General features: G+C 46.0%; 1 protein-coding gene across 1 annotated transcript in view; it reads left to right on the top strand.

Moving 5' to 3' along the window:
* Window positions 1–19,722, top strand: part of IGFN1 (immunoglobulin like and fibronectin type III domain containing 1) — a 50,480-nt gene extending 30,758 nt beyond the window's left edge. The window contains exons 12-22 of the mRNA XM_065403399.1: window positions 209–350; window positions 3,095–3,391; window positions 5,529–5,828; window positions 7,598–7,771; window positions 8,894–9,022; window positions 9,688–9,990; window positions 13,015–13,103; window positions 14,238–14,433; window positions 15,148–15,447; window positions 16,403–16,729; window positions 19,709–19,722. Of these exons, the coding sequence (XP_065259471.1) occupies window positions 209–350; window positions 3,095–3,391; window positions 5,529–5,828; window positions 7,598–7,771; window positions 8,894–9,022; window positions 9,688–9,990; window positions 13,015–13,103; window positions 14,238–14,433; window positions 15,148–15,447; window positions 16,403–16,729; window positions 19,709–19,722 (2,271 nt within the window). The remainder of the gene's footprint in view (window positions 1–208; window positions 351–3,094; window positions 3,392–5,528; window positions 5,829–7,597; window positions 7,772–8,893; window positions 9,023–9,687; window positions 9,991–13,014; window positions 13,104–14,237; window positions 14,434–15,147; window positions 15,448–16,402; window positions 16,730–19,708) is intronic.
* Window positions 19,723–23,184: the final 3,462 nt, after the last annotated feature.

The following is a 23,184-nucleotide window of genomic DNA, read 5'->3' as shown; positions in this document are numbered from 1 at the left end:
AAAATCCAAATTTTTTTGATGAAAAGGGGTGTGTGAGTGTGTGTGAAAATTTCCCTTCAGTTGAACAGTCATTTTCCAAACAGCTCTAGTGTGTTATCTTCTTTTGAATAGCCATATTGATAAACCAGAAAGTCCCATCTGACATTTGTCCTGCCAAACTATTTGATAGTTCCTGTAAAGAAAAAATGTCTCTCTGTCCTTTACACAGCAGCTAACAGGCCTGGATGAAGTCTCTTCTGAAAAATATGGCCTGGTCCACAAACTGATAGACACAGTAGAAGATAGTCATGCTGGAAAATACAAGTTTGAAGCCGAAGGTGTCAAAACTGAAGCATCTATTTTGGTTGAAGGCAAGTCTGTTCAAATTGCTTCATTGCCTAGATGTTAAAAAGGCAGTATGTATGCTCATATTCCTAATGCAATGTATTAGCCTGCATGTGCTTGAAATGTAATGTAGAGTTTCTCAAACTGGGGTCCACGGACCCCTGGGGGTCCACAAGGGTACTCCAGGGGGCAGGGCCATCATTAAGATTTATGGTGCCCTACGTAGTATTATTAAACAGGTGCCCCTCTGCCCGACGGCAGCCCCGCAGAGACCCACGTACCCTCTACCTCATGCAGAATGGACATGGAGAAGGTACCTAATTAAAAGCACTAAATTTGGGAATAAAAAATGTCAGTCACAGGTTTTTTGATATGTCCTGAAGTTTGTCAGAGATTTATTTGCAAAAACTTTGTAGTAAGGGTGAGTCAGCTGGCCTGCGGAATACAACATTAAATATAATGGAATACATGATGCAGCTCTTCTCTGTTTTACATTTTCTTAATCAGTATTTCTAAGCCAATTTTATATTTTAAATGTACTCTTAAGCCTTCATAAAGTAATCATTCCAGATTACTACATATATAACTCACTGAAACAAAGACATTATTTTAAATTATCAGTCACAGAGGTTTAGTGTGTCATTGCTTTTAGAAAAAGGGAACACTAATTTACTTTGTGTGATCGCCATAACAATAGACATGTATATGAAATTTCAGCAACTTTATAAAATATGTTTCCAAAGATTTTAGGCATAACAAAGGATTTTATATCTTACTAAGGTACTGATTTTGCTGGAGGGTTCTTGTAAAACTAGTTCATCAGATAGTCAGAAGTAAAGAAAGGGAAACTCCAGCTATCTGGAAGGAAAGAGGTGTTGTCCCTTTAAGAGCTCTCTTCAGCGGCAGGGAGGGGTGTATGAAGGGAGAAAGGGATGGACAGGAAGACTTGGAAGCAAGTTTTTTTTTACTATAGTAATTAAAATTAAAATGTGTATTTTAGATAAGGGAGGTCTTTTGAAGGATTTATTTAAAAAACGGTATATCTGAAGATCTAAGCATTTAAGGGTAAAGATGATTGTGCATCTAAAAATCTATGCAAGGATTTTTTTAGAGATGTGATTTTATAATCTTCACCAACGAAATATTTTTAAAGTAAATTTTAAACTAAGGTCCTGTAGACTAACATGTTCTGAGTAAATATTACAGTAATGAACAACTGTTTTTGTCAGTAAATTCAGAAAGTGACAATATATACCTGGGGTTTGGCAAATGCTTGTTAAATGGCTTCATTACCACTTGAATGGCTCTTTAATGGTTTCAATGATGTGCTAATAGGCCTGGCAGGCTGGAAGACTTTTTCACTTTTAAGTTACTAGATCCCCTCAGGAGTAAGGCCTTGGCTACACTCGCAGATTCACAGCGCGAGTGTAGTCGCGCCGCCAGCGCTGCGAGAGCTCTCTCGCAGCGCTGCAAGTACTCCACCTCTCCGAGGGGAATAGCTTGCAGCGCTGCGAGGGAGCGTGCAGCGCTGCAGGTGCTGATTACACTGGCGCTTTACAGCGCTGCACTCGCTGCGCTCAGGGGGGGTGTTTTTTCACACCCCTGAGCGCAGCAAGTGCAGCGCTGTGAATTGCCAGTGTAGCCAAGGCCTAAGAGTCACCAGGCTGCAGCAACCAGCTGTGGGAGCCTGGAAGAGCCGGGAGGGTGGACACTAAGGGCAGGTCTTCACTACGGGGGGGGGGTCGATTTAAGATACGCAAATTCAGCTACGCGAATAAGACCCAGGGTGCCCCAGATTTTCAGGTGCCCTACGCAGCCGCATATTCTGCGTGTGCCAAAGGATGGCCCTGCCAGGGGGTCTGCAAGTCATGTCCAGTGCTACAGGTGTGACGACATGTATAGCAACCCTCCTGGGCATGCTCAGTTCGGGTGAGCATGCTCAGTACACCCAAAGTGGGGAATTGGGAGCAGGGGCTGTTTGTGTCGTTACAAGGAGATTGTGCATTTCCTAGCTAATTGCAAATCTATAGAGGAGCCTTAATCTTGCATGAACAAAGTTTATTGCATTTAATATCCCAGGTTGTAGTTTGTAAAGAAATGAGGAGGTGGGTGAAAAAAAGGCGGAAACTATAAAGAAAAGCGGGGAAATGGGAAAAAAAAAAAAAAAAGATGACAGGCACTCGCTAGCGGTAGATTTAGCCATTGCAAAGTGAATAATTTTATACCCAAAAGACCTCATAAGAATTGAAGAAAATGTCATTCTTAAACAAGCAAATACATCTCTATAATATACGCATCTCTAAGTGTGCTGTGTCATTATCTCAAAGGTTTGACCAGCTGATTTAATTAAAAATTGCCTTAGTTCATATGCATGCTTACTGAATTCCAAATGAATTTATGCATGTCGGATGAAATTCACCCCAGTGCATGGGCAAGAACAAAGTCTAGGCCTCACTTATGTTATATTTTGAGGGCATAAGTGGGGCCTGGTGCTGTCGTTCTGTACAGGGTGAATTACCTTGCAGTGCATGTATGCATACACAGTATACGGTAAGTATGCAACTAAAATCGAAGATCCAGACCCTGTGAGATCCTGAGCCTCACCTGCCATGTGTGAAGATCCAGTGATTTTTGTTGGGATTGGGCCCAATAGTACCAGGTTAATAATGTTGAAAATATTCAGCAGCAGTTAATTCAGAGCAGCCCTGCCCTCAAAGTAAGCTTTTTCTCTTTCAATTCTATTTATGAATGGCTTAGTTTTTATGTTTAGATCCTCCAAATGTTGACAAGGCTCTTCTGGAAAAGCTGATGAAGGAGCCTGTGATAGTCAAGGCAGGGCAGAATGCCATGGTCAAAATCCCATTCGAGGGCCGGAAGCCAGTCAGAGCAACATGGTTAAGGGACGGGGATGAGCTCCTGAATGATGCCAGGATCCATATCGACAAGGCGGACAACTTCACCCGGCTTTCCATCTCCAGCACCAACAGGAATGACTGTGGGGATTACAAAGTGAAGCTGAAGAATGACAGTGGAACCCTGGAGGCCAGCCTAAAGCTGGAGGTGATAGGTGAGAGCCTCATGATATGAGTCCATCACTTTGGGCACAGAGGGAAGTCCTTGTAAGTTGTTTTTGGTATCTCTCTTCCTGACTCTCCAGGAGTCTGTAGTTTAGGCACACACAGAAGCAGCTCTTCATTGGTGCTTTTACAGAACACTGCTCGTAAGAATATCTGAGAGCTGGCTGGGCTCACTCTTTCCCATCTCATCCACAATAAACTAAAAGGAGACAAGGTGCTGAGCTACTCCCGAAGTGCTGAATAATGCCTGCAGCTCCCATGGACTTTAATGAGATGTGAGCCACTTGGCACCTTCAGGAGTTGCTCAGTGACTTCTAGGCTCAAATGACAAAAGGATCCACATGGTTGTAAATCTACCAGTCCTATCTTTGCTCCTTTATTGGCTCACCCCTGGCCTGTCTCCTGATTTACCTATGTGGGGTCTGAAACCTGAAAACCATGCACAGCAGATCTGCACTGGTTTAGCTTCAACTGGAGTTCTCTGCAGCTGTGAAAAAGGGGCATGATTTGTTCCCAACTGAGCAACAGTTTGATGAGACCAGAAGTGTGGTCTGCTGGGGAAGGACGATGCTGCATCACTTGACTTAGCTTTGTCATTCCTAGTAATTAACTGAAGATTAAAGACTTCCAGGTGAAGTAGCCAAATAAAGATAATCTCCCTCATTTTCCGAATTAAACAGTTTACTTCTGCATCCATCTTTTTGCACTGAAACACAGCCCCTTGAGAGCTGCAGGAATTTAAATATAAAAATCAAATGAAGAACAAACATTTCTCCAAGAAGAAAAATACTAACTAAAGATGCAAACTAGCTCAAATGCACCTATAAAAGTCCAAATAATTATACTAGGGTAATAAATCAGTAAAATGATTAATCAGTTTCTCTCATATTCCTTCCCCTGTCCTTCTCCTCTGGTTTTGTGATCCTGGTTTGTACTGATCACTTGGCTCATTATAGAGTAAATTATTCTGCAAAAGCCATTTCCTTCTGAGCTGATAGAGCTCAATATCTGACTTGTACAACCTGCTCTATTGATCACAAAAGCAATTTAATGTTAAAGTTGTCAGGGGAATCTTGCCATTCTATTCACAATAATAATAGGCCCAAGTTAACTTCCCAGCTGCAATATGGTGCCATATGGCATATCTGTGTAAGGTGGATGTGCACAGAAAGTGGAATAGATTCCCAAACAAAGATGGAGAAACCCAAAATTCAGAATCGGGTTAGTTTCCCATTTAATCCATACCACCTACATGTAGGGTGGAGGAGAGGACTGTTGATTACCTGGTACTGGGTTTCATCCATTTGTATTTGATTCAGATATGGAACTCAACAAGGGTGTGTTTGGCTTTGGTTTGGAAGAGTCTCCATTGGGTTTTGTTTTTTTGCAAACCAAAAGTGGAAGTAAATCGGGTCCAGGTCTCATCTTGCCTGAACACCCCAGGTTTGGGGTGAGATTGATAAATGGTTCCAGTATGGAACCATCAGTACTCCTAAAGGAGATGGGAAGTCAATGAGAGTTGCATCCAGGTCTGACTTTGAGGCAGTATTCGTGGGAATGATCAGCTATAGCAGGCGTGGCCAAACCACGGCTCGTGAGCCACGTGGCTCTTTAAAAGTTAAAGTGTGCCTCATGGTGCCCCCCATTCCTCCTCCTTTCTCAGCCTACCAGACTGGATGGGGCGAGAGCTCGGGGTGGTGGGACTACGGGCTTCTGCCCTGAGGGGTGGGGGGGTCTCGGGACTTTAGTCCCACGGGGCTGCACTGAGGCCAAAGCCCTGTGCCCCAGCAGGCGCCATTCCGCGGGGCAGGTTGTGTGTGTCTTGTGGCTCTAGAATTTCTGAAGATTATCGTATAGCTTGGAGGGTCAGTAAGTTTGACCATCCCGGAACTATAGGAAGGGCAGATTGGATGAGCCGTGTTTTCCTCTTGCCCTACTCTCCTAGATCAGTAGATGAATGGATGTTTACTCAAGCAATCTTGCTAGCGTTAATTCTGCTGCTCTACCCTGTAAATACTATACCAACGGAGACTGAGTTGCCTATCTTGAGTAGCAAGAGATAGTGACCCCTCTGATATCAAGAACAGATGTGGGACCTTTTGCTCCCTGTTTTTCTCCTCCTTTCAGATAAGCCACAGAAACCCATCGGACCCATAGAGGTGGTGGATAGTTCCACAACTGGCATAACCATTCAATGGAAGCCCCCAAAGGATGATGGGGGCACACCAGTGCAGAACTACATCATAGAGAGGCAGCAGGTGGGCAGAAAAACCTGGGTAACATTGGGAGAAACCAGCAGGAACAACAGCACTTTCACGACCAACAAAGTGGGGCAAGACAAAAGCTATCGCTTCAGGGTGCGAGCAGTGAACGCTGAGGGAAAGAGCAAGGCGCTGGAATCAGATGAAGTGATGGCTGCAACCAAAGGTAAGAGGAAGAGCTTTGTGTAAACACATCTTATAGCCATGTGAGACTTCTATTATGAAAGCCAAAATCAAGTGAAACTCTCATTTTGGGTTTTGTTACAAATCTATACTTTCGTCCAGTTTGAACAGAAGGTTTGCAAGCCTGACTCAATTGTCAAGTGAATGTGAACATGGTGTCATATGAATCTGGGGCCAATTTAAGGTTTCAGGTCGAGACCACAAGTTTCTTGCGAGTTTTGGTGATTCCGAGTGAGATCTGCTTTGAGTTTTTTGGGTACAATCCAACCTAAACCTCGAAGCAACATCCACAGTGGAAACCATGCATGGACTGAAGCCAAAGAAAAGGTTCTCACATGTCACTGCAAAGAGAACCTGCTACGCTTTTACCTTAATTTACTCCATAGGTAAATGAGTCTCCCAAGGGCCAAGGGGACATTAATTGGTTGTGTCTATTCAGTAGTATCGTTTCATTTCCTTAAGTACAGAGCAGCCATTCTACTCTATAACCCCGCTGGTGGACCCAAGTACTAGAGACAGCTTTTGGCACAAACATGAAAGTACAAGCAGGGAAAACATTTAATTCATTTTGCCTTAGAATCATAGAATATCAGGGTTGGAAGGGACCTCAGGAGGTCATCTAGTCCAACCCGCTGCTCAAAGCAAGACCAATCCCCAGACAGATTTTTGCCCCAAATCCCTAAATGCCCCCCTCAAGGATTAAACTCACAACCCTGGGTTTAGCAGGCCAATGCTCAAACCACTGAGCTATCCCGTCCCCCACATCCTTCCTTCCTTCCTTCCTTCCTTCCTTCCTCACTCACATCCACCCCTGCTCCCCTCTCTCTGTCCTTCCTTTTTATTCACCCTTTTAATCGCATTTTGTGCCAAGATACTTTTAAAACAATTTTTTGTATTAATGGCTGATTGTTTTGTCCCCTGAGAGTCTTTTCTAGCCGTAGTAGCTGATCCCCATATCTCCCAGCATTCTCAAGCACCACTGTGCTTTATTATAGCCCTTCAGCAAGCCACAGCCTGGAATGTTATTTATACAGTGTACAGTCAATAGTCCACTTCCCCCACTTGCTTCTCGGGAACAGACAGGGTATTAGTAACACCCAGTCCTGCTTTTCTTCAGGCTCTCTACTCTTCTCCTTACCACTTCCTTCCTGTCTGCTTATATAGGCTCAGCTGCTGGGGTTACTTCCACGCAATTAGCCCTTCAGTTGTGTCTCTACTCAATAAATTGGCACCCTCTGTGAACGGCCTGACTTTCAATCAGGTCCCAGTTAATGTACTGATGGGGATTGGAGTGACAGGGTGTTGAGTCAGCTCCTGACTCAGCACACACCTTGTTACACCCTCCAATAACGGGTGGAGCAGAGGGAAGTAGAAGCCAATCAAGACTCCTGTTTCCACCCTCAGGAACAATAGAAGGAACAGTGGCTTTCCCTCCCTGCAAGAAGATTGGGCATATGCCTCCCTTTGGAGACTGTCAATGTCATCCTCAGCGTTGGCAAGAGGGGCTCATTCATGCAAGACACATAATATCTTGACCCTTAGGAGTTTAGACATGCTCCCCCTCTAGGCTCCCAGCATGTAGCTGTCCTGGAGAGTAAAAGACTGAGTCATAGATCTCACATCTACGTTCAAAAGGTGTCTTATCTGAACACACATTTGGGAATCCTGGAAGAAACAACCCTTGAGAACCCATTCTTGTCACGTGATGGAAAAGAAATACCTGTTAATAACGAAGGGCTAATCTTTTCCTAGCTTTCCCTGGCCCCCCTGCTCCTCCTCAGTTTGTCAGTGCCAACAAAGAGTCCATAACACTCTCCTGGGCAGCACCTCCCAAAACGGGCAATTCCAGAATCCTGGGGTATATCGTTGAGAAACGCAAGAAAGGCAGCAACATCTGGACACCTATCACTGACCTGCCAATAACAGGTAAGCAGCTGAAAGCCTGGAACAGGCTGAAAGACTCTAAGAAGGCAAGTTTCAGAGTAGCAGCCGTGTTAGTCTGTATCCTCAAAAATAACAGGAGTACTTGTGGCACCTTAGAGACTAACAAATTTATTAGAGCATAAGCTTTCGTGGGCTACAACCCACTTCTTCGGATGCATATGCTTATGCTCTAATAAATTTGTTAGTCTCTAAGGTGCCACAAGTACTCCTGTTATTTTTAAGAAGGCAAGAAGACTAGATGGCTCAAGGCATAATGAGATGCTGACTCTTTCATCTCACTGGGTCACTGCTTCAAATATGGTTTAGATTGGTAGTGACCAAAAGTTTTTACTGTCTGATGGATGTTGGGTGACTTCTGTGTGGTGACACAAATCAGTGATCTCAGTCTAGCTCCTAGTTGCTAGTACAAAAATCACAATTGGCACCATTGTTGGGTATCTCAATGCCAAAATATTGAATGAACCACTGAGGTGGGACTCTCTTCTTGCCTCCAGAGGTGGCTCCTTTCCAGGTTGTGAATAAAAATCTGCTGCAGAAGAATAGAGAAATTTGCATTGTTGCTGTCTGGCTGTGCCGTTCTGTGCATAAACTGAAGGCCAGCAATCTGGCACCTTGCACTTCAGTTCTGGAAGTGCTTTCTTAGCTTATGGAGCTGGGAACTGGGCATACGGGGGGACATTCCAGGGACAAGGAAGGTAAGGAGATGGAACTGATATCTCTGAGGGCTTCAAAATCGTGTTCACCTATAGATGTCAATGATCTTTTCAGATCCACCAAAGATCTTCTTATCTTCTGTATTAGAAGGGCTGCCATTGCGAGGAAAGCATTATTTACTCTTTCTCTGACTTCCTCAGTATCTCAAATGGCATTTAATTTGAAAGGGAGGAAGGAATATAATGGGAGAGACTTGTGCTAATGGTGGGGAAGGACAGGAGAAAAAGGGACAGCATTTGGGTACTCCATATGTGTTCCACTAGGCAGGTATACTGTGCAATTCCATGTGGTATAATTAATGTATAGAACTATTGTCCCAATATATCCTACTGAGGGGACTGCAGATCTGAGCTTGAGCTCACTGAGGAACCTTATCTTTTCCTTCCACAGACAGGAAGTGGATGGTGACAGATCTGAAGGAGGGACTGCAGTATGAATTCCGCGTGGCTGCTGTCAATGCCGCAGGGGCGGGCGAGGCCAGTGCACCATCAGATGCTGTCTTTGCTCGAGATCCCATGAGTAAGTGGGTTGTCCACTTGTTCCATTGGGTGTGGGTTGCAGAGAGAGGGGTAACTGGCCAAGAAGGTGAATCTGGGGAAGTATGTGAATCCAGGAAGCAATGTGTATACAAGATGCTCCCTGACTTACGCAAGCGTAACTCAAATTTTGCGTAAGATCGGAAACGCATCTTCGACCATTACGCCAAAAAAAAAAAAAACCACCCTCCTATTTCTAGCTTACGGAACTTTTTCCATAAGCTCGGATTTGCGTACATCGGGTTTACGTAACTCAGGGAGCGTCTGTAAAGTATGTGTGGGAGAATAAAATACTTGAATAATATTAAAAAATCAGGAATTCACTGTAGGGAGTGGGGTGGTATTCTCAATATGCTGGGGAGGAGGATGTGGGGCTGGCCCCTCAACGTGCTGCAGGGGTTGGGGGTGAGATTCCCCTGCGCTGCATGGAACATGGAGTGGGCTTCCCAGTGTGTTGCAGAGGGGATGGGAGCAGGATTCCCAGTACAATTCAGAGGGATGGGGACAGACTCCCAGTACACTGCAGGGAGCCTGACTGAATGGATACCCAGTGCAAGCATGTTGGGGATGGATTATCCAGTGCACTGAATAAGGGGTGGGGGCAGGAATCCTAAGACAAGGAAGTCTAAATAAACTTTCCCTTTCCAGAGCCTCCTGGTAGAGTGAGGGACCTTAAGGTGACCAATACTGACTACACCAGCATCACTATGGCTTGGATGAAACCTGATTCAAAGGAAGGGGGGTCTGCCAAGGGCTACAAGGTGGAGAAGCGATCCTCTGACAGCCTCAAGTGGACCCATTGTAACACTGTCCCCATAGGCTTGACAACCTGTACAGTTAAAGGTCTGCAAGCCAGAGAGATGTACTTCCTCCGCGTGAGGGCCATCAATGAGGGAGGCCTAGGGGAAGCCGTAGCACTGGACACTTGCATCCAGGCCGCGCCTCCCATTGGTGAGTCAAAATGTGCTGCCCCTGAAAAGATGTCATAGGCCTGCAGGTACAAATCATGGGCTCTCCATCCAAAGGCAGCTTTGACTGTTGGAGATTCAAATTATTTAGGGTTACCATCCGTCCGGATTTCCCCGGACATGTCCGGATTTTCAGTGTTAAATGGCCGTCGGGGGGGAGGGGGGGGATTTCTAATCAAGAAGAAATGTCCGGGATTTCCCCTCCTGCGGAGTGCAGCGCGGCTGATTGGACGCCTGGCCTGATTGAAAGCCGCTCCCAGCCACTAGGGCCTCTAGCAGCCAGAGTCCCTCCCCCTCCTCCCCCACAGAGCAGCCGGCAGTGTTAGAGTCCACGTGGAGCCCGCAGCTCTCCCTCTGCGGGGTGAGCAGGGCAGGCGGCGGGGGCGCAGAGGCGGCAGGGGCAGGGCAGGCAGGGGGCGCAGAGGCTGCAAGGCGAGTGGGGAGCAGGGGGCGCAGAGGCTGCAGGGGCGGGGGGGTGCAGAGGCTGCAGGGCGAGGAGGAGCAGGGCAGGCAGGGGGTGCAGAGGCTGCAGGGCGAGTGGGGAGCAGGGGGCACAGAGGCTGCAGGGGCGGGGGGGTGCAGAGGCTGCAGGGGCAGGGCAGGCAGGGGGCGCAGAGGCTGCAGGGCGAGGAGGAGCAGGGCAGGCAGGGGGTGCAGGGGCAGGACAGGCAGGGGGCGCAGAGGCTGCAGGGCGAGTGGGGAGCAGGGGGCACAGAGGCTGCAGGGGCGGGGGGGCGCAGAGGCTGCAGGGGCAGGGCAGGCAGGGGGTGCAGAGGCTGCAGGGCGAGTGGGGAGCAGGGGGCGCAGAGGCTGCAGGGGCGGGGGGGCGAATGGGGAGCAGGGAAGCACTTAGCAACCCCCAACCAAGATCAGAGCGGGAGGGAGGAGGGGGAATGCGGGGTGCTCAGAGGAGGGGGCAGAGTTGGGGCAGGGACTTTGGGGAAGGGGTTGGAATGGGGGCGGAGAAGGGGTGGGGTTGGGGCGGAGTTGGGGCAGGGCCGGGGGCGGGACCGGGGCCCCGTGGAGTGTCCTCTTTTTTAAATGTTTGAATATGGTAACCCTATTCAAATTGAACCTTGAGCTGGGGCCAGTCAATCTGTGGATTGTGGGGCACGGGAGCCTGTCGTAGATGATTATCTCAGGCTGTGGCGGCGGACACAGATAATTTCGCTCCTATATTCCTTATTGAATCAGGAAAATTGAGGGTTCCATTTGAGATGACCACAGCTCATGTTGGAGGCTCACTGTGATTCTAGCATCTCAAATATTATCCCTTTTCAGATACTATGGGTACGTCTGTTGTAGAAATTCTACAGCAGCACAGATGCAGCACTACATCTGCACCGCCGCAGTGTAGATGACAGCGACGGAAGGGGTTCTCCCATTGCTGTAGTAAACCAACCTCTCCGAGAGGCGGACAGAAGAATTCTCCCATTGACCTAGTAGTGTCTACACCGGGGCTTAGGTTGGCTTAATTACATTGCACAGGCTGTGACATTTTTCACCTTGTGTTCAGCATTGGTCTAACGTATTACGGAGGTTTTTCACCTTTATCTGAGGCATCAACCATTGGCCCCTGCCAAAGCAGGGAAATCAGATCAGATGGACCAGTGACATGATCTCATATGCCAGATTCCATGTTCATTCCAGTTTTTAGCCTGGCGCTGGGAAACTTTCAATAAAAGGGTCACATTTTTTGTAACGTCCTTGCCAGTCAGCCAGCTATAGGCGGCACTTTCAGTTGTCTGTCATTAAGAGGCTGGATCTGCCATACACTCAGAGCCTTTAAAAGAAAAAAACCCCAGACAAATGAAAAAGTTTTATATATATTTTTAATGAGGGAGCATGATCCGGTCCAGGACACTGAGCTGGGAGCCAGAAGAGCTGGGCTTTTTTTCCATCTGTGCTATTGACCTGCTGTAAATCATTTCAGTTCTTTGTGCCTCTCTTTCCCCTCCTATCCTTTGTCTGACTTGTCTAGACAGCAAGCTCTTAGGGGCAGGGTCTATATGTATGTGCAGCACCTAGCACAATGAAGCCCCGGTCTCAGTTGTACCTCCACAATATAAACAAAAAATGGGAAAATAATGGCCCAGATAAAAGGGGAGGTGAGGGATTTCACTCGTAACATAATGGACTAAAGCTCTTCAAAATGATTCTGTGACTCAGCCCCTGTGCCACACACTAGGAGATTGGGAAAAGTGGGTCTATACTTGAGTAGCTATTTCTCTCCCTCCTGCTGCAGAGACAGCAATGGGGTTTCATGCTCAGGAGGGCAGCAAACAATATAAACAGTGAATTTTACTCATTTTCTGTTCATAAATTATCGGCAAACTGGCTTTGATTTTGTATGAACTTGTTTGCTGTTTGAAATGATTCAACAGTGGTTTCTGTGAACATGCTTCAGCCCACGGGTCACTCAGAACTTGTTTGCTGTGGCTGTCGCTTTGACTATTCACTGTTTCTAATACACTATTTGCAGTGTGTTGTTGGACATCCAGGTTGCATGATATTGTTTTAGCTGACTGGATGACTCCCAAGCCGTCAAAGAGCTGTCCAGATGAATACTGAAGTCAGTGCTCTTGTGAACAGACATAGGAACAAGTGTTCACAACACTTTCCTTTTCCACAAACATTACTGTGAACAAAAGTTCATTTGCATGATTGTGAAAAGTGAGCCAGAGGGGTCACAGATGCTGTTGAGGAGATTTCATGGTTTCTATTCAAACAAACATTTGTGAATACCTTTTTTGCAGTATTTCCCTCATAAGTCATCAACACTATATAAATACAGAAAGATGATGCTCAGCGAGTGCTCTGGCACTTTTTCACTCAGTGAAAGAGCTCCATTGACATAATGCTGCCAGAGATACGTCAGGCAGCCAGCAGGAGGAGAGAACTTTAGAACACTGGACATGCTATTTTGAGTGTACGTGAGTTAAAATCTGTCAGCGACTTTGTAACAAGATGCAGCTTTTAATTGTGTTCACTATTTTCTGCATTCCAGTTAGTCCCAAGTTCCTAAGAGATGACACTATGAAAAACTTTATGATTATAAAAGCGGGAAGTTGTATCCGAATGCACATGCCCTTTGAAGTAAGCATTGAAGCATGTTTGTAAGATGTCCTCCATACGATTCCATGTTGTAAAAATAATTACAATAACTGCGGTTCTGTTCTTCATTCTGCTGCAGAATTTTCACATGATCTTGGGCAAGTCATCTAATTGGTTTACACCTCATATACATTCCCCATTTGTACAATCAGGATAGTAATGGTTCCCTTCATGGGGGAGGGGAGTTGTGAAGTTCAGATAATTCATTAAGGTGTGTAAAGTAAAACACTTTAGATCCTTGATGATGGAAGGCACCAAAAAGTGTAAAATATTAGCACCAGCTTCTCAGATTTTGATGTGTCAACTAATCACTCCCCCCACCCCTCCCTTGCGAGGACTGAAGGTAGGAGAATTCATAGAATATCAGGGTTGGAAGGGACCTCAGGAGGTCATCTAGTCCAACCCGCTGCTCAAAGCAGGACTAATCCCCAGACAGATTTTTACCTGAGTTCCCTAAATGGTCCCCTCAAGGATTGAACTCACAACCCTGGGTTTAGGAGGCCAATGCTCAAACCACTGAGCTACCCCTCCCCCCGTAGTACTTGGATGAACATACTCCCCCAGGGCAATTGACAGTGCCCTGCTGAGTATGTTCATCCAACTAAACAGCAAGAGGAGTGGTGCACCTTGGTTGTATCACGTGAAAGGCACAGGTTTGATTCCAAGATCTAGCCTCTGACTCTTGCAAGTTGGCAAAGGCTGGGAGCACTATGGGTGAGATCTGGTGTTTGGTCCCTACTGAAGAGAAGGGGAGCAAACCTTCTGGCTGATCTCAAGGTGGCATTGATGAGCTCTACAGGGAGCTGCATCCAGCTCACCTAGGCTGAAAGAAAGTCACTGCAATGTGACATCAGGAGGGAGGGGGACCAGAAGGAAAAATGGAACGATCACCCAGACAGGAGTCTTCTTCCCTCCAAAAAGCAGCTAATAAATATTTTCTGACTTAGTTATACTGAAACAGCTTAGGGCAACACACCCTTTGTTGGCCATGGTTCCAGGGGCAAAGAAACAAGTTAGAGCTAAGGAAACATTTGAGGACAAAGCAAGGAAGCTACCACAGGATACACATACAAAGGAAAAGCAGATTGACTTATAACTGGTGTTTATCTTTAATAGGCATCCCCAACTCCAGAGGTGATTTGGCTAAAGGATGGGCTTCCTCTACCCAGCAGGGCCATAGTGAGCACCAGAGATGGCCTCAGCCAACTCTTGATTCCATCAGCTGAGTTTTCTGACAGTGGGCTCTATACCATCATACTTCAAAACGATTGGGGGAAAAAAGAATCCTTCAGCTTCCAAGTGCAAGTCGCAGGTAACATGCATAGCAGGTTTGGTGGAGAATAAAATGCTAAGAGAGTGGATCCAGTCCATGACTGAGTAGAGGACTGTGAGTTTTGATGGGGTTAAGCACTGTGGACAAGGAAAGGGCTAGGTAATAGTCTTTCATGAGATGACAGTCCAAAGACCAGGTGCTATAGTCTAGGCAGGTCTACAGAATACTGTCATCCATTGATTACATTACAATCCAAGACCCAGCCAGGTACCACCAACAGAGAGACAGCTGTATTCTCTGAGAGGACTAGGGTAGTACAAGCTATCAGAGGGCCAACTTATACAGTCCATAACACAGCCAGGTGGCTCAGTCCATGACAGGGCTCTGTGAATGTCAGTTAGCAAATGGAACAAAGTATCCGTGTCCAACCATAAGAACTCTATAGCCCTCTCAGCTCCTTCACTAACAGTTTATAAAAACACAGCTGTATCAGCTATCCAATAGAAGGGAAAGAGATGTGTCACTATTGCCAGTCCAGTTAATGCTGAATTTCCCTTAATCCAAATGGGAGGACCTGTATATTTGGAGCAAAGGAATCAGAGGTCATTTCCCACTAATGACCATCAAGTTTAGCTGGCCACAATGCTCAAAATATCTGACCTCCATGAAGTTTATGGGGTTGCAGAATTGTTATAACATCTTAAACGTACCACTTTCTCTACTCCCTCCATACTATTTGTCTTCACTTTGCAGATATCCCACAGTCCCCCGGCCCTATTCTTCTGCAAGAGAAAGTCCTTAATACGGTGACAGTGATCTGGGAGCCCTCGCCGACAGAGAAGTGGGAAAGTAACCTGTACTATGTGGTCATGAAATGTGACTCCAACAAGGGCTCATGGCAAGTGGTGGGTGACCTGATCTACACCAACAAGTTTACCATCACCAAACTTATCCCTGGCCGGGGGTATTACTTTAGAGTTGTGGCCAAAAATTACATGGGAACCAGTGATCCATCTGAAACTGCGCAGCCATGGATCATGCAAAAGGAAAAGGGTAAAAAGGCTCTTTAAAAAATCTATCAGTGCACCTGTGTTGTTGGGTCTCAGTAAAACTATCCCATTAATAAATCTTTGTCAGTGTGTCCCAGTCCCCATATGTATGCTGTCTGCTCAGATGAGAGCCCACTGAGATATCCCCAAGAAATACTGTTGGGCAAGGAAAGATGTCCCCTGCCGGACATGAATGTTTACAGATCAGTGGGAACAGTAAAGCTGGGCTTCTCCATTCCTACCAATATACTGGCTCATATTACTCATATGGGTAAGAGCTGCCAAGAGAATTAATTCCTAGCAAACTCTGAAATTAGATGAATTCTACAGAAGCCAAGGGGTGTGACCTCAATGGTGAGGACTTGGCAATTTTAAGAAGGAGCCACAGAATCCAACCTGCAGGAGTTGAGGACCCCACCCCATTTGGGAAGGACCAGGTGACCTGCAGGAGCTAGACTGGTACTGTGTAATCCTCATGATCTGTAGAAGGAGCCATGGCCTTGTCCATATGCCAAAGACCTAATGATCCCCTCCAGATTCCTGACTGGGACTTTGGAAAACTTAAGAGGAAACTACCCCTAGAGAATACAGCTCAGGCTTTATATTGAGCCTATTGCATTCTAGGAGAGGACTTTTGGGTGCTACATGCAGCACAGACTGGATCAACAAAGCTTTTAGTTCTGTCCCCTTTTATTGAGTCTCAATGCTTGGATTAAAGGAACTCCCAGTAACAGTAACTGGGGTCATAATACAGCAGAGAGAGCCAGGGCCCTACAGATATGGCCACTGCATGGCAACTCACAGAAGGAGCCATGAACCCTGACCTAGGGAGCCAGGCCCTGCCAATTTTGAAGGGTGGATGTCAAATGCAATTATTAAGTGCGATGGGTGGAGGCTGCTTCTGCACCCAGCCTTTAGTCCCCTGGAGCAGTTGCTGAGTGTGTATTTGTCTCTTATAGATGAGTTTAAAGTCAGACTACCCAAATACAGGAGGATGAATCAAAATATGCCCCCAAGATTCCTCGTCCAATTGAAGCCCCACGTGGTGACCACAGCATATGATTGTCACATGAGCTGTGCAGTGAGTGGCTACCCAAAACCTAAGATCACCTGGTACAAGGATGGCAGGAATCTCTCAGAAGACCCCACCTTCTTCAGCACAAATGACTTTGGTGTCTGCTGCCTGGTGATCCCAGGTGTCACGAAGAGAGATGAAGGAGAGTACAAGGTGGAAGCCACCAATGAATTGGGCCATGCGGTCAGCAAAGCCATGCTTATCATAAAAGGTAAAGTGACCTTGGTCAAGTCTCTTAGTCTCTGTGCCTCAGTCTGCATCTGTCAAATTGGAGATAATGCCTCACAGAGAGGTTGTGAGGATAAATACACTACAGATTGGGAAGAGCTCCGATACTGTGGCGATGGGGCAAATTTGGAATCTATTGAAGGATGGTCCGTATTCAGATGGGAGACTCCAAGAAAAAACAAGGTGCCACAGGGAGCAGAGTGGTGGGCTCAGTAGGGGGCACACTCAGTCTGTGCTGATCCCAATGCCCCAGTGCTGTGCTAGAGGGCCTGTGATGCTGGAGATGCAGCCATCAGATGAGAGATAAAACCAAGGTCCCGGCTGCTCATGGTTATTAGAGATCCCAGGGCACTTATTGGGTGTAATGCGTGGGTGCTGGTAGCAGGCTGTGATATGCCAGAGGTCAGACTAGATGATCTGGTGGTCCCTTCTGACCCTATGGATGGCTCCTGGCACATCATCTTCTGTGCACCACCCATGTGTGTGTGATGTAAGATAGCATTTCATTGCCACCAGGGCATCTTGCAAATGGCTACCATGGGGCATTATTTGCCAGTTCAATACAACTTTATATTGGGTAGTGTTTACCCAGAGTGCTTTACTGAGTTCAATAATACATCTACAAAGACCAAGAGTGACAGAGAGAAATAGAAATTAAGAAGCAGAGGAGAGGAGAGAGGCTTTCAGCTGAGACTGGAAAATAGATGGAGATTCATAGATTTCAAGGCTAGAAATGGCCATCATGATTAGCTAATCTGATCTCCCGCATAACATAGGTCATTACACAGCCAGTGTTGCTTGTATCGAGCCCATAACTTCTGGCTGGGCTAGAGCATATCTTTTTAGAAAGAGACATCTAGTGTTGATCTAATGAGGTAGAGTCACAAAGTAGTTCTGCCAGATGGCAGAAGCTGCAAGAGGGAAGACTCTTGCACCAGCCATAGTGAGATTGGCTGAAGCAATAGGGAGAAAGCTGGGGCTAGATGGACAAAGCAGATGAGAAGGTGAGCATAGAGAGGGAAGGACATGAGCTAGGCTGGAGTAAGTTCCTCAAGGGGATAATTCAGGATCCAGATCAGAAATGAAAGAAAGCCACTTGAGTTGTTTGAGAATGGGTGTGATGGGGCAGGGACAGGGCCGGCTCCAGGCACCAGCCCAGCAAGCAGGTGCTTGGGGCGGCCAAGGGAAGGGGCGGCACGTTGGGCTGTTCGGCAGCAGCAATTCGGTGGCGGGTCCCTCTCGGAGGGAAGCACCTGCCGCCGAATTCCCACCAAAGTAAGTGGCGCGGTGGAGCTGCCGCCGGAGTGCCGCCGATAGCAATTGCGATCACGGATTTTTTTTTTTTTTTTTTTTGCCACTTGGGGCGGCAAAAACCCTGGAGCCAGTCCTGGGCAGGGATTATGTATGGGTAGGAAAAGGAAGGCACCAGCATTCAGCACACATTACTCAGTTTCTAACTCAGTGCATTCAGGCAGAGCTCTTACTGAAATCAGTGACTAAAGAATGCATGAATAGACCTCAGGATCTGGCCTGCTGTGAATAATAGCTCATGGTACCATGACATGATTCAACAACTCACAACAGGCATGAAATTAATCCAAGTCATTCTTGCAGATTGGAAGAGCCATGCATAAATTTAGGCCAGGTGCCCTGGTCACAGAACATATTAGTCTCTCAAGAGATTCTTTATCTCCAGAAATCTCTAGAGAGACACTTTTGTTTTACTTCTGCAAAGCATATTCAGCATCTCAGCCACGATATTTGTACTCCACAAAATAAAATAAGAAACTTTTGAGGCTAGAGTGATCCTGGGGGAAATCATTGGATTTTCTACCTGCTTCTAACACTTATACAGCCTTTAGGTTACTTGCATCAGTCACAGAGAAATCCTGGGCTGGGAAAGGCTTCTAAGTTCCAATCTTGTCTGTATGGACAGACTGACCAATTCCTCTCTGGTTCAACTCCACTGATTTACAGCAGAGATTAAGTTGGCCTGCTGTTACTTTTCACTCAGCCACAGGTTTAAAGTACTAAAGTTGAATGAAGATCAAATGTCAAGCGAGCCCTTGAGCATACCGTACCTGTATTCCCAGAACATAGTTTGGTTCTCACAGTCTCACAGGACTGAAGAACTGGAGATGAGAAGATCAATTAGGTCACAACTAGGCCATGCCCTAGGGGCCAGTGCATGGGTGTTTTCTACAGTACATTCTCCAGGTAATTATAAATGCCCCAAGTAGATCTCCCACCACTTCTATTGGGAGACTGTGCCACAGCCTAACACAGCTTACTCATATTCAGCCTAAATGTTCCCTTTGTTGATTTCATCCTGTTACTTCTACTTACTCTCCTTTGTGACACCCTAAGTAATGCCTCTTCCTCTTTGGGTATGTCTACACTGGGCTAGCTTTGATGGAGCTAGCTCACTAAAAATAGCAGTGAAGTGATGGTGGCACTCAGAGAAGCACAGGCTGGCTGCCCAAGTACAAACCTGTCCCAGAGCCTGGGTCTGTACATGAGCAGCTAGCCTGTGCCAGCAGCCAGGCTGTTGCAACTACACTGTGATTTTCAGCGAGCTGGCTTGATCCCAGTTGAGAGGTACCAGAAAGAAGGCTGGAGAAGATCAAAGCTAGCTCGAGTATGCCTACGTGCAATCCAGTCACACCTCCTGCTTGCAATGTAGACATACACTGAGGAGCTTGTACCTTCTAACCATCATGTTTCCCCTTAGTCATAGTTTAGCCAATCTATATGTATTGGGTTAAGTTAATGCCTGGTGCAATTCAACACACCTCAGTGAGATTACACCAGGGAAGAATTGGGCTCATTTGATAATGTAATCTTTCCTCATAAATCACTCCTTCCAGCCCCTTAACATTTTCAGTTGCTCTTCTCTGTATGCCTTCCAAACGGTCTCCATTCTAATATTGACGACCCTCATCATGTTATCTCTCACTTTTAGATCCCTCCTTCTAATGTGACCTGCCTGAGGACAGCTCTGCACAGCCATCCAAATGACAAAGCTTTTATGTAGAACTGACACAGTACCAAAAAGCTACAAATCTAGTTTTATAACCAGCTGACAGTCTCAGGTTGTCTCTTGTTTTCTGACCCGTTGGCTGTATCTTGAGCATTGTGCTGCATGTGTGTGGGAGAAAACAAAAGCTTTTAGAACAGCAAAATCTTTTCAGAATGGACGTATGATTCTGTACAACAGCCCTCCAAAGGGAGGAAAGATGGCCTTCCAAAGCAAGGAGAAACTTAAAGGACACAGAAGGTGAATGTGGAGGGAGAACCGTAGGTAGGTAGAGTTGGCCATGAGTGAACTTTCCATGGACACACACCACAGGCATGAGACATCATCCTGCAATGCCAAGAGGCTAATTCTACCTACTCATGAACCGTGGCTGAGAAATCTCTTGGAAGCAGAAACTTTGCTGGAAAAGCTCGTTGAAGCCGACCTGCTTGGATCTGGATTTCTGATCTCCTGTCTCACATGGGTCGGCATTGTTTTGTTCCCTTTGTTTTAAAATCTCCGAAGAACTGGGGAGCATGACTTTAAAGGTCGTGGTGGGGAGAAAAGTTGGCATGTTCCTGGGTCCTCAGAGGAAGGGCTTCCAGGCTGGTGGGAGTTGCCCAGTGAGTTCTGTTCCTCCCTGAGGGGTCACATTGGTCCCACATTTGGCCTCTGGAGGGTTGAGGTACGAGAAAGAAGGCTGGAGGAGATCAGCAGATGCTTTTGATGCAAAGCAGCAAGGCTGGGACAGATTTCAAATTAGATTAACCCCAGTCATCCCATCCAGCATGGAAAAGAAGTCATTAAAACCAGGAGAAATATTGAGATTTTAATGCAATCCTTTGCCTCCTGACAAACATCTAAGATGTAGATAGATATTTGTTTTTAGCCTGGTGTGTAACAAGCTACACCAGGCTTCCAAAGGTCCCCATTCAGCCAACAGCAGTTTTGCATTTATCTCATTGTCAATAGAAGTTATATGTATCATGCTCTTTACCCTCCAGGCCGAAAACAATATCTGTCTATATAAAAACAAAACAGCCACAAAGTTGGCAGTCTCTCCAGGGGATGCTGTATGTCAGCATTAAGGTGCACTGGCAGAGGTAAGTGGGAGACCAAGACTGGAGTAGCAAGGATCAAGGTACATGGGTAGAGCCGTGCTGCACTTCTCTGCACTATGCTCCTGTCCTCAGTGCTACTAACCAGGATGTAATATATTTAATCCAACAAATTAATGTTGAAAATATAATTTCTCCCTGGCTCCCACCATCTCTACACTACCTTTGATACAGTGCAGTTAGAGGGTTAAAACCTTGCATGAGAATACACCTGAGTCCATTGAGTTTGCACTGGTTGAATGGTTTGGTCTTTGAAAGGGGGATGAAGAACTGAAAGCAACAGTTTCTGATGAAAGCACAGAGAGAAAGCATCTTAGACTCTGTGCTAGAGCTGTTGCTGGGTGATGGATTCATAGGAAGCAGGGCCGAGCCAAGAATCAGAAACTGGTGGCCATTGGATCCTCAGACAGCCAGTCAAATGCTTGCATGGGAGCTCATGTTATTGAAGGGTTTCCCCTCCTGTTAGGGCTTTCCTTGATAATGTTTTGTGCTAACGATGTACAGAAATGGCACCGGTGGGTCAAGATGAAATTAAATAATAAAAACCACATTGAGTAAGTGGGATTCTCTCTTCAAAATAAAAATAGCAGCTAGCTCCTGAATGTTGATTTCACATACTCTACAACCACTTTTTTTGTGTATGAATTGCTACCTCCTCATTCTATCATACCTGCTGAGATTCTTGCCAAACCTTCATGGAATAACAGATCCATCTAGGTTTCTATAAGGTTGCCTATAACTGTAGTATCTGAGCACCTATGAGGCATTGGCAGAATGATGGATTGGAAAGTCTAATTTACATATGCTTATACAAAGTAGATACAGAGAAAATATAAGGGATACATACCCTTATGTTTCAAGGCATAAACCAGCCACCAACTGATGCAGTCAGGAAGAAATGTACCCTATAGGCATGTTATTCCATGTTTCTCCACTATGGAAATTCTTGTACCTTTCTTTGAAGTGGCTGGTACTAGCCACTGTCAGAGACAAAATATTGGATTAGGAGGGCCTCATATCTGATCCAGTCTGCCAATCCCTAAATTCCTGTATTTGTCCTTCTCATAGAGAACTGAGAGATCATTATAATGGTCTCCCAACTGCCATCATGGTTTCTTCTTTGCCGTGGGAAGGACAGTCTGCTTGGGCTTGGTGCATGTCAGTTAAGCAGCCCCAGAGTTTATGCAACAGCACTTGTAAAAGTACTGATGGTTGAGGTATTCTGGTAAAATAAGAGTGGCTTAGAGGAGAACCTGTGAGATTCTAGCAGGTCTGACATCAAACAAAGTAAAAAAACAACAACAATGAACCAGGTTGCAGTTCATAGAATATCAGGGTTAGAAGGGACCTCAGGAGGTCATCTAGTCCAACCCCCTGCTCAAAGCAGGACTAATCCCCAGACATATTTTTGCCCCAGACCCCTAAATGGCCACCTCAAGGATTGAACTCACAATCCTGGGTTTAGCAGGCCAATGCTCAAACCACTGAGTTATTCCCCCCCCCCCAACTGCATGAAAAAGATTAGGCTGGAAATGTCTTTTAGCTCCATTAGCATTGACTCAGAAAATGCATTTACACACCCTAATATAAACACCAACGAAGTTCCCCTTCTCTCTTCAGGTGTAATCCTCGCAACTGATACCTAGTGACCAGAGAGAAAAAGGTGTCTCCTCTCTCACACAATCTTTAATGTAATTAACCACACAACATCCCTGTGAGGCAGGGCAGTGCTATTATCCCCATTATACAGGTGGGAAACTGAGGCACAGAGAAGCTAAGTGACTTGCTCATGGTCATACAGGAAGTCTGTGGCAGAATAGGGACTTGAACCCAGGTCTCCAGCTAGTGTCCCAGTCCCTGGGCCATCCTTGCGCTTTGGGACTGAGGTTCCCAAACTACCCTGGCTCCATCCTATGAAAACCTCAAACTTTTAGGGGATATGTTTGTACAAGGGCTTGGATCTATGTATTAAATACAGCAGGGTCCACATGCACATTCTTTATAAAGCAATCATTGGCCCCTGCCTCCTCCAGCATGAGCAGCACCTTCAGTGCTTCATTTCTTACATGAACAGACCAGATGGGAGGAAAGCTTGGGCATGACCCTTTCCAGACCAGTGAACTGTAAAACAGGCTTAGTTCCCAGAGAAGCTTTTACATGCTCCTGAAGGATACTGAACTGTGTAATGCTAATACTCTGCACTTACATAGCACTGTTCATCTCACCTGGACTTCAGAACATTTTGGAAAGGTGGGTATTAGTCTCATCTCCATTTCACAGAGGATGAAACTGAGAAGCGACTGG

The sequence above is a fragment of the Emys orbicularis genome, chromosome 4, assembly GCF_028017835.1.
Source record: "Emys orbicularis isolate rEmyOrb1 chromosome 4, rEmyOrb1.hap1, whole genome shotgun sequence".
Taxonomy (NCBI): Eukaryota; Metazoa; Chordata; order Testudines; family Emydidae; genus Emys; species Emys orbicularis.
Note: the sequence above shows the minus strand (reverse complement) of the source record. Positions and strands in the feature narration are given on the sequence as shown.